Source organism: Amphiprion ocellaris, chromosome 2, assembly GCF_022539595.1.
Source record: "Amphiprion ocellaris isolate individual 3 ecotype Okinawa chromosome 2, ASM2253959v1, whole genome shotgun sequence".
NCBI lineage: Eukaryota > Metazoa > Chordata > Actinopteri > Pomacentridae > Amphiprion > Amphiprion ocellaris.
In genome coordinates, this window is record NC_072767.1 from 21,589,447 (window position 1) to 21,603,882 (window position 14,436).

The following is a 14,436-nucleotide window of genomic DNA, read 5'->3' on the forward strand; positions in this document are numbered from 1 at the left end:
TCTCGCAAACAGTTTCGTCATCTCAACAGACTTTTCGCTGAACGCCTTCTCTTCATTTGCTGCTTGGCTGCTGTAACACAGCTCAGGAGGCATGTCAAGCTTTGGATTTCTCTCCATTTATTTATTCTTATCATTTGAAGTGGTTTGAAGTGTAAGGAAGTGTTACCTCTAATATAAGATGAAGATTCAGTGCAGCTAGGTAACTAACTCACTACTAGCTCCTGTTTGCAGCATTAACTTAAGTCTAACCATCTGGATTAAAAAAGTGCTTTATCTCTTGCCTGATAATTTTTTAACCCGTGTGTTAAGTTGTTAGTCTTTACAACCTGTAAAATCAGCATTAGCTGGCTAAAAATGACAACCCTGGCTTTGTCTCTATGTAAAATTATTGTTTCAAAAAGAAATTATAATTTTAATGATAGAATTGCCTGTAGTCTTTGTTGTCAATGGAAAATGTGTATGCGTCGTGCAAGGACCGAGAGCTTGACTGGTATAGTAGCAGAATGTCAATGATGCCATCAATTCTAAAACTAAAAGTGTGTTTTCAAGTGGATAGTTTGTTGTGTTAAACACTCTGTTCACTAATTAGCAGGGAGGACATTGAGGGGAGTAATGAGGTTCCCACAGGAGTTTGTGCTCTCACAGCTGGAAGTTAGTGCACACAGAGCACCTTGTCAGACCAGTGATATAATCCTGACATTGATTCAGGACGCCTGTGCACATTCCACACAGGGGAAATTCACTTATCTGCTCGGACAGCAGCAGACAACAAATCAGCGGTCTGGAAATGAAACAGAGGCACAGTGGGTGAAAGAGTGTGTGATCCTGCAGCACGGATGCAAGGCAATTGTGTTGATAAATTTCCTCTATGTCTCGATCTCTCTCTCTCTCTATTTCCCTGAAAGTTCATTTTGATATGTGAAACACTCAATTAAAGTACCGGAACAACTCTTCAGTCTCATTCCCAAGGTTTCTCTGTTATTGCATCTAACATTCACTACCTTCACCATGGTACTCCGTGTAATGAAGACATACTGAAGGTCTGAGGGTGTGTGTATAAATAATATTTAGTTAACCTGACTTGCTGGGGGAGTAGTGAGTGGAACACAGCAAACATCAGCCTTTGATTGTTAGTCGTTTAATCAATTAGTTGGGCAACAGAACAGCTAAGTGGCTACTTAAATCTAAATTACTCACTCAAATAAAATGCTGTTATCCGCTGCTTGTAGCACCTGAAATCTGAGAATTTGTCACTTGTTAGTAAAAAAACATTTGCTATATATAGATCACAATTATAGACACACCAAAATGAGTTGCAAGGTTGCTGAAAATCAGATCACTGAAGAAAAGAAACACCTAAACATGAAAAGTTTTTGTGAAATTTAATCCATTTTGACTCAAATCAGAACGGCTATCAAAGCTCTGAATTAGTTTTTCAAGTCTGCCAGCATGCACAATAACACTTATGCCAACAATCCGACGTCATTTTATTCCATTAGTCTTCACTACCGTTCACTTTAAGTTCAAGTCATTAATGCTCACCTGCTGATTTGAAGAAGAAGAAGGCTTCTTGTTCACTAAGATCTGCAACTGAGTGAAGAATAGTTCGTCCATCACTGTGAGGCAGGAAATGTCAGTCTGAACTCCTCAGACTTGATTCAGCCAGCAGAATCTTTTTCTATTATCCAAAATCGCTTGAAGATCTCTTCTGAGAGTCTGTGCTCACCTTCTGTAACTTTCTCTCTCTTCATCCTACTCAAGTTTTTTCTCTAAAATAGGTGTCGAGGTTTTTCTTCTTGAAGACTTGCGGCTTGAATTGTGCTTCATTTGTATGTCAGTTTAGACAAAAGCTTTTGCCAAATGAATAAATGTAAATGAATAGTTTTTCTTTCCATTTTAACCTGTCAAAGACTGAATGGGGATCAAAATATTGTCAATCCACAGTACTGTTGGAGGAATGTATTTGTGGGTGGAAGTCAATTTGCAGCACTCTAACTCACTCTTTTTATTCAGATAGACTCTTTTTCAAGTCAAAAAGTTACCTGACGACAAACCAATTAAATGTTTGTCAATCTGCATCTTTTTCATCAATACCTTGGGGATTGACAAATATGCTATAGTTCTAATTGATGGAATGGAAATATCAGATAGATACACAAAATGATCAAAGTAATTGAACATGTTAGTAATTCTAAGCCCTACTTGTGAAGTACTTTGATTCTCAACACACCCTCAGGATCTCTTAAGATGAACAATAAAAAGTTTGTCAGTTTGTTTGTGACTGTCTGTTCTCAGTTGCAAGTTGTTCTGTTTGCCTTCAGGATGTTTGGATCAATGCTCCTTCTCTCTTTCTCTTCAGGGTCTACAGATGGTTATTAAAGTTTTATGGCCAGCCTTGTGAAACACATCTATTTATCATTTAAATGTTGCTTATTGCAACATTTACCCAACACTGTTGGAAATTAATCTTTATCTCACAGACTCTGACTCGGGTGGTGGATGCCCAGTGTTTGGGCCAAAGTTAAACACCAGATAGAGAACATAACGTATGAGGCCATTAGCAGAAGCAATAGCGTTGTGAGGAAGTGCTATTGGAGTACATTATGTTTAACAGTCTAAAGGCTGTTTAAAAGAATTTGCATTTCACAGGATTCACACAACATTAGTCTTCCCCGCATGTTATTGGCAACTTCGACTAAAGCAGCGAAACAACAAGAAAAGGCGAACGTCCTCTGACTGCATGCACACACATACTGACATTTATGTTGGTTTCCCCTGGGCTTCCCTTAATCAGCGTTACTGCCTCAGTTCCTCTGCTTTTGTTTATGTCTTTATGTGTCTGTTTGTTATGTTGCAGGGCTGCCATTGAGGAGACTTACTCTAAATCAATGAACAAACTGGCTAAAATGGCCAGCAATGCAAGTCCACAGGGGTGAGTACCTTCATGTAAACTCAGGATAATACAACTACCAATGTCATGTTGCCATTCAACAATCCTCCCATTTACCCTTCAGTGCTTTACAGTAGAAATCATTCTCCAGAAGGTGTTGTTTTTGTCATTATCGATGTAATGGTCATATGGCTACATATGAGATATGGATGAGCACCATCTGTATCGCCAAATGTCCATATATATGATTAACATAGTGCCTTCTCTGCCATTTATTCTGTATAGTTTGTATCATATGGTTCATCATGACAGATTTTATAACTGTACAGCACACACACACACACACACATATATATATATATATGTACACACACACAAAACATATATAACAAAAAGTACCATTCCTGCAAATGAAGGCAGAACAACCCATTAAAGAACCAATTTCTCTTCTTCCTGGATGACTGGATTTCTTATGAATGTCTTATGAACACGAGTTTCTGCCAGAGTGTGCTTTGTGCATTTCTGTATTTGTTTTGTTTGCACTCTTCTTACGGGTTTGAAGTGGATGGGGCGCAGCTGGAAAATCATGTGCTTCCATGTACTAATCAGGTTTTAGCAACATTATTAGAATTTGATTAGAGGTTGTGGGTTGTTGGGTCATCGTCACTCAAATCTGATCAGAATACACCCACTCAGTGTCATAGAAAACAGATAAGCTGTGCTCTGAATGTTATACTCTTGTTAAGTAATACACAAGGAGCTTTTTTTTTACTGCTTGAAGTCACAGCAAAACCCTTGAAACCAAGTTTTTTGGAGTTTTTATAAGTGGTGCGACACGGTTTTAAAGTTAATCTAATTAATTAGAGGCTTTGTAATTAATTTATCCCGATTAATTGCATTTTTGTCAAATAGCAATATTAGACACAATAAGCAACGTTTTTCAGTTCAAATAAATTTTGGTTGACAAATTTTGGTGAATCAATGAATAGACACACGTGAACTTAAACAACAAAAATGTTTACATTTCATTTATATTTATCCGCATTTTTCATCTGTCTACTACATTCACAGATTACTGCAAACTCAAAGTTCAGTTATAGCTATTAAATTCAACATTTAAGAGTTTTTGTAAACTCAAGCACTTTCAGTGTCTTGAAAAGTGGTCTATTATGGGATGGCTACACTGTTTGCCTGTACCAGGATTGCATTGAGGTGATATCGTAGGTTTGAAGTGCTGTGGTGATCAGAAAACTCTTTGTTGCACAGTTTGTATACAACCACACTTTTATCCAAGTTGCTATTGGGAAGATTTATAAAAGAAACCTTTCCGCCCAACAAGCTCAATGTGGTCTCGTCTTCCTTCACTGTTCACCAAACTTTCTTGTGCGCTGACGTCACTCAGTGCGTCCTGTGCATCTTCTTCATGGCTGGCAAACAGATTTTAGTTTCATTACCCCCATCTACTGGGCTGGAGTGTGCATCAGTGTTACTGGTGTGCCAGAAATTGGGGAACTGAGAAAGGTGCGATTTAATGCATTTTTTTTGTATCATGTTCTTTTTTTCTGTAATTAATGAATCAAAATAACGTATTAAAGTCCCAGCCCTAATTTTGTATTTACTGAAGGCCAACTTAACAAAAGCTGAAATGCCTGTTTGGACTTTCAGGGGTTCAACATCTGACCTTGTTAGACTGATATAAAAATAGCAGTCAGATAGTAAGATCTTCATGCTATCCACAGTGGTAACAGTAGTTTTTTGTACGTACTTTTGTGCCGTTGAATACATTGTTCCAGGGATCGTCATAGATTTTGAAAATTTTTTCACGGTTTCAATGGCGAGACTTAATGGATTTTTCTCGAGAAAACAATTAAATAACTTCTATTATAATGAACACAAGGACCGTGTGTAATGCAGTGACTGCATGTTTAATTTTACTATCTCACAGAAGTGGATGTAGTTACTCTTACTGTAAGTGACTCAAGTCATGACAACATTTAAGTGATCATCTGCACTACATCAAGCTTCCAGTTGTCTTCTATAATATGTAATAAAACAATAATAAAATGCCTACTGGTCACGGATTTCTTGAGCATTATGAAATATTGAAAGATGGAATTCTCTCTCTCATGGTTTCTAATGTTTTATGACTGTACATAGTTGCACATCCATATTGAAATATATTATTGTTAGAGCCAAAATGAAAGATTATCTTTGGTTTTCTGGAGTTTCAATTAACAGCCTCTTGAATGTAACTTTACTTGTCTACAGTATGACATTTAAAATGAGAATAAATCTGTAATGAAGGAACCCAGTAGTCTCATATGTGTGCTTGATTATCCATGTATTTTCCAGGACTTTTGCTCCTATGTGGGATGTGTTCAGGGTGTCTTCAGACAAACTGGCCCTCTGCCACCTCGAGTTGATGAAAAAGATGAACGATCTCATCCGTGACATCAACAAGTACGGAGATGAGCAGGTCAAAATTCACCGTAAGGTATGCATCTGCGAGTAGAAAATATGTTTTACCACTGTCCTGACAGAAAATTGTCTGATGTTTGTATCTTTCTGTAATGATGAAGTAGACTTGTGTATTATTTCATTGCTTGTCCTGCATCAAGCCTCCATCGTCCTGATCTAATTTATCCCACAGAAAATCCAATTACTGTCTTCTCCTTCATGGTAATTGCTGCATTTGCCCTGAAAGTGTCAAGTGCAATGATGATCTGTATGCGAGTGTGTGTTTCTGACACACAGACGAAGGAGGAGATGGTGGGGACAGTGGAGGCGGTGCAGGCGCTGCAGGTTCAGAGCGGTCACCTTCAGAAGTCCAAGGAAGGTTACCATGCCAAGTGTTTGGAGCTGGACCGGCTCAGGAAGGAGGGAGCACCACAGAAAGAACTGGAGAAGGTCAGTGACAACTTTGTATGTTTGGAAAGGCTTTAATTGTTGTTTAGACTCTGAACTTTAGAGAACTCAAAACAGCTATGTGTCCCATGAAATGCAAATAAAATGATTTTTTATGAAATATGTATATACTGTATATTTCTTATTGATTGACCGATTACATTCTGGTAAAAACCCTGTGACTGAAATCAGCGTTGGAAAAGTGACAGTACTGTTGATAATTCATACTTTTACCATTATTTCTCAACCCTACAAAATCTGCCGTTATTTAAAAAGTAGAAATGAATGATGTGGTTGTGAAAATAAATTTGTATCTAAAATATATTCCAGTTCAGATGCACTTTACATCTAGGGCTTCAAATAGATTTATTTGCCAACTATTTTAAATCACATAATCATCGCAAATATGAATCAGCAAAAAGCGATTAAAAAAACAGCTGGAACTTGAGGTTTTTGCTTGAAAAATTACTTAAACTTCCCCTTCTGACATTGAAACACCCCCTAAATACTCATGTCTGTTCATCAAAATTTAATATTTAGATTTTTTTGTTTCATGAAAATGTTCTCTTCCTGCTTTTAGATGTTTTACATGTGACTCTGCACCTTTGCCTGTTTCAGTATGTTCTGAACTATGAACATTAAAGTAGTCTCTGCTTCTTCCTCCATCATCCACCCTTCCGCTACTCGCCTGCAGTTTAAGTAAACCTGCTCACTTTCGACTCTGCTCAAATGCATTCAAATTTCTCTAAGTAGTATTACTTATTACCTTTCAGTATGCACATATTTGAGCCATCATGTTAAAAATAGAAACTGATTCTGAAGAATAATCATACAGAAAGCACCACCCTGCAAGTTGACAGAACTGATTTCTTTGCTTGTTATACATGAAACCCTGGAAGTCAAATCTGTGTTTTTGAGACTGTCAGCAGCACGCTGCAGTTTAACGGTGGAAATATTCAGCCATGGTGCTGATACATATTTTATCCAGCATATAAAGAAACACTATAAATATTTTTTCCAAAACATTTTCAGCAAATGGGTTCTTTAAACAATAAATTGTTTAGAATTTGGAGCAAATTCTACTGATCAGTTTATCATTAGCAAATGTTTTAGGAGTGGCCTGTAAAATTTAAATGTTTGTTTCTGAATGTACTGCATCACAATCCACTAATAAGCTCTAGGATGTTGTATTATTATTGTCTCTCTTGTGACCATGAAGTGCATCATACACTTGTCTCTTTGGCTCTTAGAAGAGAAGAGTCTCTGTTTTACTGACCCTGGATGTCTGCGATAATTACATTTGATTTGTTCTAGCATGATAATCATTGAAAACAAGATTAGTGCTGACTGAATAGTGAATGGAGCGGCAGTAATTATGGGGCAGAGATTCATTTTTATTTTGGGTTTGTGAATGAGACTCAGAAGTCTAAAGGCTATCATTTTTCTTTTCCTTTTTTTCCTCACTAGGCGGAGCTGAAGTCTAAGAAAGCGGCGGAGTCGTTCGCGTTGTGTATCGAGAAGTACAACCGAGTGGGAGGAGAGTTTGAGCAGAAGATGAGCGAGTCTGCCCAGGTCAGCTCTGACTCCAGCTGGGATCCAAGATCCACTTTTATCTGTCTCTCCCACCCCCTGATGTGGTGTTTTATGTATTTCTCCTTCTATTGGGTTTTTATCTTTCTCTGAATCTCCCTGACTCACCCTTTCTGCAGCCTCCCACCACACAAGCACTCCATCTTATCTTTTCATTTGTTATCCTACACCATGCCTTTCCCTAAAAAGAAAACCTCAACCCCCAACTCCTGAACACCCACCCACTTGCAGACACATCCTGCACCCTGCTCATTACCTTTAATCATTGCCTCTACGCTTCCATGGTTACTGCTGCTGTTTCCATGGAAATCTTCAACAAACCCCAATGAGTGCTCCTGTGTTTTTTATTTGAAACGACGACTGGAATCCGTGTGACCAATTATCTCTTGTAATAGCTTTGAAGGGGAAGGTCTAGTCATGATTGTGAGGGAGTATGTGGTACCAGGGAGAACAACACGTGTCAACAGATCGAAGGCGAAATGAGGGAAGACCAAATAAGTAAAATAGCAAGCTGCTTTTTATTACACATAAAGCTGAAGGAGGTCAAATTCTTCACACCTGTAGTTCACCACATTTGGTTTGAAACAAGAGACAGATGAAAAAATGTTGTTGCTATTTTTAGTTCTAGTCTGGTTTATGGTTACACTGCCTTTTCTGAACCAAACCCAGCAGCTGGAAATAATGAAATTACATGGACTGACAGATCAATCATTCATTAGACAGTTTTAGTAGCTATTATCCTGCAGCATCACTGGAAATAGACCCATGTAAAAAAATCTAATGCAGATGACAGACAGCAAATCATGCAACACTTAAATGCTTCATATGCTTGAAAGTTACGTTCTCTAGTTTTCAGAATTGTCTCAGAAAGACGGAACAGGATTAAATAGTACAGCAGACTTGCTCGTTTTGATCGCTTGTTTTGCTTGATGTATAAAATGTCGAAAAATGGTTCAACTAACTGTCCAAAACCCCACCAACATTCTGTTTATGTACAGAATTCTAGTACTAGTATATACTTTAATAATATACATTTTTGCACAAGTGATTAATAAAATAACTGACTTTTTTTGTTCATCAGCTGTTTGGCCAGTCAACTAGTTAGTCAAGTTTTCAGCTGCTGCTTTTACAAATGCACTGTGCAAGTGAACTTAACTATTAATTCTCAGTCAATCTCTGTGTTCTTTCAATGTCTGCACCAAAATTCAACTGACAGCCAACGAACCAAACTGAAAAGGCAAATTCTCTAAAGTTCAAACTGGTGAGGTGTGCAAATGTCCTAAGACACTGTTCTCAGTGTGTTGCTTTGAGGACTTTCAGGAAGAAAGGGGTTTCACTTTTGCAGATGCAAGAATTTGCAGGAAAACCTGGAGCAGTAGCGCAGGACATCGTGAAATACAGAGCTGTGTTGAAGGCAGACAGCAGCTGAGAACAGAGCAAAGAGTGTTTTATGTTTGCTCTCCCTGCCCAGATTTTGCCTGTATGATTAGAGAAAAGCCACAACTCCAATAAGCTTACTTCTTCAACAAAAGGCAAAGCCACTATATCAAGACAATTCCCTTAAAGCAGACAGCGACAAATGAGCTGGCTGAATAAAGAGCAGGATCAAACTTAAATACTAAATCCTCTCGAATTATTGCTGGTTTAATGACCTGACAACTCAGTGCTTCTTCTGCTGGCTGACTGCCTCTGCAGCTCAGCTCTCTTTCTTTCCCTTTATTGCATATAGGTGGAGTTTTAAGATTCTGTTTTATTGGATTCTGGCTGCTTGTCTGAATGCACTTCATACTCACACCATTATGCAGAGACAAAAGCACAACAAACTCAGCCACAGCAATAAACATCAACCTAACACATACTAAATCAAATACAAACAAAATAAAGCCCTAAAAAACAAACAGCAGCACAAATCAGACCTATGCATCCATTCATGTCCTACAGAATGAAATGAAATGTGCAGATTCATGGTGGAAAAATGGTAACATTGCAACTACCAATAAGCACAAATTGCTGGAAAATTGCATTTTTGTTCTATGTGATGACACTCGTCTCCAAAATCTGCCTTTTCATCAACTAAAACAGCCACCGTGTTTTAAAGTAGACTCTTTGATGTCATTTACTGAGTTTTGAAAGGATTTAATTAGTGCAGGAGATCTGTGAATGTCAACGCACAAAGAGATTGCGTGACCCTGTGCCTTTTATGGTGCTGAAGTAAAGTGCTTTTTAAATAAAGCTGAGAGTTGTGTAGAAGATGAAGTAACCCACAGTGGAGTTTTGGAGGAGTTCACGTGGCAACAGATACTTTTGCTTTCTTCATCATCTTTGTGTGTGTGCATGCATGTATGTGTTTGTTTGAGTAGAAGTTTCAGGAAATTGAGGAGGCTCATCTGCGGCAGATGAAACAGCTCATCAAAGGTTACTCCCACTCCATAGAAGACACCCACGTCCAGGTGGGACAGGTATGTTGGAGCTGATGTGAAATCCTCCTCTGATGATCTCCTTCCAAAACAAAGCATTTGTCATCACTCTCTAGAAGCAGTATTTTTGTCTTTGTTTCTATGTTTTATATGTATGGTCATTCAGTATATTAGATGGAGTCCTTAACGTGGAAATACTCTTGTGTCAGTTAGGAGTCGTCACTTTTTTCATTCATCAGTGGATTTCCATTTAGTTAAAGCTCAGTGAGATTATTTGCTGAAACACTGGTACTCTGGTCAGATGAGCAGAATTTGTTGTTGTTTCGTCTGTTGCACAGCTGGTTATCTTAAACGGCAAACAAGACATCCTTGCAGGCGCATCAAAGGTTTAATGGTGGAAACATTTTAATATTTCTGTTTAGGATAATGTCGATCATGACTGACATAATCTGCCTGCTGCATGTATTTTTATGTATAACTAATTTTAAATAACCGAGTTTACATGTAAATTACATTAATCAGCCAAATCATTAAAACCAGCCTAATATTGTTCAGGTCGTCTCATTAAATCAGCTCTAAACCTTCGAGCCATGTATGGCATCAGGGTGTTGGTGGCAGATTCTTTGGGTCCTGTGGGTTGCAGGGTGGGGCGCTCCATGGATCAAGCTAGTTCTGGCACATCCTACAGATGTTCAATTGTGTTGGAATCTGGGTAGTTTGTAGGCTGGCGCTACTTCCTGGGCTCTTGGTCGTGTTCCTCAAGCCGTGGCTGAGCAGTTTGCAGTGTGACAGGGTGCATTGTCTTGCTTGGTGAGGCTGCTACTGCCCTGAAAACTGTTGCCATGAGGGAGGGCATGCTTGGTCGGGCAGCAATGTTTAGGGGGTGGAACATGTTACAGTAACATCAGGTATCCCAGCAGAACATTACATTGTAATGAGATGATCAATGTTATACACTTCACCTGTCAGTGATTTTAATGTTATGGCTGGTGACATCAATGCTAGAACAGCTTCATGCTATTACACACCATCAATACACTTGAAGTCAAAAGTCATGTTTTAAGAGTGGAAATAAAGGTAGATGCACTATTAGACAACATTAGTAGAAAGTTTACAATTAATGTCTTTCATAGAGCTTTGATACATACAACTGATGCTTTCATAGAGAATCAAATAAATCATTCTGCTCTTCTCTGCTGCAGGTTCATGAGGAATTCAAGCAGAATGTGGAAAACATCGGCATCGATAACCTCATTCAGAAATTTGCTGAACAGAAGGGAACGGGCAAAGACCGGCCAGGTGCAGAGAGCACACCACAATGTTTCCAGTAGGAAGGAAATAAAAACATACGACTTCAGCAGTTGCACAGCAAGAAAAAATATGAAGACGCCCACGCTGTAACCAGACGTGTGAAGGCTGAATAATTCATAGTGGCAAGTTACAACTGCCTACATGGACACTGTTTATTTGTGTATGTGTTGTGAATGTTTCTTCTATTGTAAAACTGCAGCCCTGGTTGGTTTTGAGGAGTACATGACAGCTTTGGCACCTGAAGGAGGGAAAAAGAGTCGGGCCAAAGCCTTCAGAATCCCTGGCCTTGGCAAGAGGGACAAAGAGCCAGACTCTACGTGAGTGTACACACACACACACACACACACGCACACACAAAATGCTGTACAAATTCTGAGACTGAAGTGTGACTTCTGCTCTTTGCTGCAGCTTTCAGTCTTTGTTATTCCTAAATAATGAAAATAATCCCCATGTGTGTTTTTCTACATTTGCAGAGATTCAGCTGTGACAGAGGCACTGGTGAGTTTTTGGTGTAATTCACACCAAAATACTGCAGCTCAAAAACCATTGACTCAATTATCAGTCCTGTCTTTCTCCTAAATCTCCAGATACAGCAGACACTGTAGTCTAGATGGCTTCTACTCTGTGAAAACAGTGTGTGTTTAGGGAATAGAAGGAAACGTGTGTGTGTGTGTAAAGAAGGTGAGTGGGGGATCATGAGTGTGTGATAGTGACTGGTGGTGTGGGGTTTCCCAGGTTTATTCTGGTGCTTCTGAGAAGAGCTTTCTGCAATTATTTGGCAGCCACAGGGGATGTGCATAACTACATGAGAGAGAAGGAGAGTGTGTTTGTATTTGTGTACGTGACAGCCTGTGTACAAGTGGTGTAAAAGTGAGACGTGTGTTTCTGAGATTTAGATGCAGCCAGAAAGCCGTCTAACAGACTGACGTGGGGTTAGAGAGTGAATGCCAGATCACAGAGTCACCAGTGCTGCAATTTTACACTTCTAAGGGGATCAGATCTCTGACTGCAATGTGACAGGGACTGGTAATGTTAGCAGAGGTCGTTTTAAAACAGGTTGCACGACAATATTCAGCTTCTACAGTGTTACATGGTGTTAGCAAAATATAGTTTGCCCATGTTGATCAGTTCAACACATGGGGAGACCTTGATTGGATGCTGATTTAGCTTTCTGCAACTTTAAGTTTCTGCTTGAAATTTAAATACAAGGTGTGACCAAAACGTTCTAGAACTATGTCAAAAAAAAAGACAAGTATCATACAAGATTTACATTTCAGTGCTGAGGTTGCTTGTGGCAAACATTCGCTCTCTGACACGTTGCGGTAGAACTGTGGCTTAATAGTTTAACCTTGGGGGACTAATTCCTGGTCCACACACACGTGAATGTTGAAGAAAATGATGAGCATACTCCTGATACTCCTGACCTGATGCGACTTGTTTGAGTTTGGAAACAGCAGGCTCCTCCACTCAGAATTCTGCAGTCTTGGTTTTAAGTGCAGAACCCCCTCTCATTGCTGGTAATGATCAAATGACCAGAACAGAATGGAATCTCAACTTTTCATCCACCCTCATACAACTGAATTGTTTTAAGCTGTATTCACTGAATTTTGGCCCCTCTGAAGCCTCTTATTATTCTGTTGTGAGTGAAAAAAAATACTGTATTACAATTTTAATGAAATCAGCATTGTTTTGGAGTGTGGTTTTTATATGTGTACTTGTAGCTTCAGCATGAGACTTTAATTAAGCTCACCGTAGTAACAGTTTTAGTACAGTTGTTAGTCACTGACACTCATGCCTGATAGTATTTAACGTTTGCAGAGTGTTCTCATTCACTCACACTCTAATACAAAGCTCTTAGTGGTGTATGTAGGCCGAGGTGCTGAGTTACACGGTATGACAAAGCACTTCTGTGTGTCAGATATGCACCATTTGTCTCTGTGTTGCTGACCTAGCTGGAGTTTACCTCACTATCTTTCTCCCGTGTGTTCCCATTCATGCAGAATTCACCCCTGGAAGTAGACGATGAGGGATTTGTCATCCGAGCTGACAGCACCCAGAATGATATCCTTTTTCGGCTCCCGCATGTTCAGCGGAGATGTTCGGGGTCGATGAACACCATTCTGTCATATTTCAACTTTTTAACGTGTAATAAATAATACAGATAAGTGACGAATTAAAGAAAACATCACTGATGCCTTTAGTCGGCTTCTAAGACAGCTTCAGCGCTCCTTGATGTATATATTCCAAGTCTTTTGAAGTTTACTGAACACGTGGACATCAGTCTTCTAAAATATATTCCCTCGTTTGGTGCTTTGATGGTGGGAGCAGAGATGGCCCCAAATCTCCCATTAATGTTCAGCTGGGTTGAGAACTGGTGACTGTAAAGACAGAACCATTTGGTTCACTTCATTTTAACACTCATCAACCCATTTCTTGTTCCCTATACGGAAGCATCTGAATTCATTACTTTTTTCCGTTTGTTTCTTACTCATTTGCATTGTTGATTAATCTGATATTTTTTCTAATTACTTACAGTGCTGTGTAAAAATTTGTCTCTCTCTTGGATGCTTCTACTTTTATTTGTAATTTAAAATATTTTTAGCTTATTTAGTTGACTTCGAAGAGATTTGTTTACACTGTAACATCAAAAAGCCATATTCCATCCACTGGTTTGCGTAAAACACTAAAACATGCTAACTTCCAGCAGCTGCAATTACTTTTTATAGACTCTGTTTTAGTTCTTAGAAACAAATAATAACAAAAGTCCAATGTATGCCATCTAGATTTTAAGGTGCTGACCATGAACCATAATGTCCTCAGTTTAAGTGTGGCTGGGGTGCTTTGTTGCGTGTAATTTACTGTCTTTTTATTCATTGCTGTCATCTATTTAACGTTGACTTTTTAATAAGGCCTTAAAGTCTAAAGCCCTCCAGAAATACTTTAACGTCCTTGGAAAAACTACCAACTTAGTCTGAACGGCGTTTAAAAACCACAAGAGTTACCAGAGAAAAATCTTCAGAACACAACTGAGCTTTGTACTAACAAACACATGAAACACGACGTCTGCTGCATGGAAACAACGCAGTCAGATAAACAACTTTAAAGAAGACAATCGGTGCCTTCAGATTGCTCGCATCTCTTCACTTGGAGTACCCACTCATTCTTACATTCATACAGGGAAAGACAGATTTGAATCAGTCGTGTGACAGCAATGAATTAAACCATCACAAGATCGCTGAATAGACTCTAAGAAGACACCTAACTGAGAGGAAGACGTTATAAATGGAGCGTAATCAGAAGGTCGGAGGTGAGAGGCACGGTTAA

General features: G+C 39.0%; 1 protein-coding gene across 6 annotated transcripts in view; it reads left to right on the forward strand.

Annotated features, from left to right (window-relative positions):
• fcho1 (FCH and mu domain containing endocytic adaptor 1) overlaps positions 1–14,436 on the forward strand; it is a 70,093-nt gene that overhangs the window by 33,666 nt on the left and 21,991 nt on the right. For all 6 annotated transcript variants that reach the window (XM_023293940.2, XM_023293941.2, XM_023293939.3 and 3 more), the window contains 9 exons: positions 2,858–2,932; positions 5,243–5,384; positions 5,645–5,797; positions 7,262–7,366; positions 9,745–9,843; positions 11,004–11,100; positions 11,312–11,429; positions 11,586–11,610; positions 13,113–13,173. In XM_023293940.2, coding sequence (XP_023149708.1) covers positions 2,858–2,932; positions 5,243–5,384; positions 5,645–5,797; positions 7,262–7,366; positions 9,745–9,843; positions 11,004–11,100; positions 11,312–11,429; positions 11,586–11,610; positions 13,113–13,173 — 875 coding nt within the window. The remainder of the gene's footprint in view (positions 1–2,857; positions 2,933–5,242; positions 5,385–5,644; positions 5,798–7,261; positions 7,367–9,744; positions 9,844–11,003; positions 11,101–11,311; positions 11,430–11,585; positions 11,611–13,112; positions 13,174–14,436) is intronic.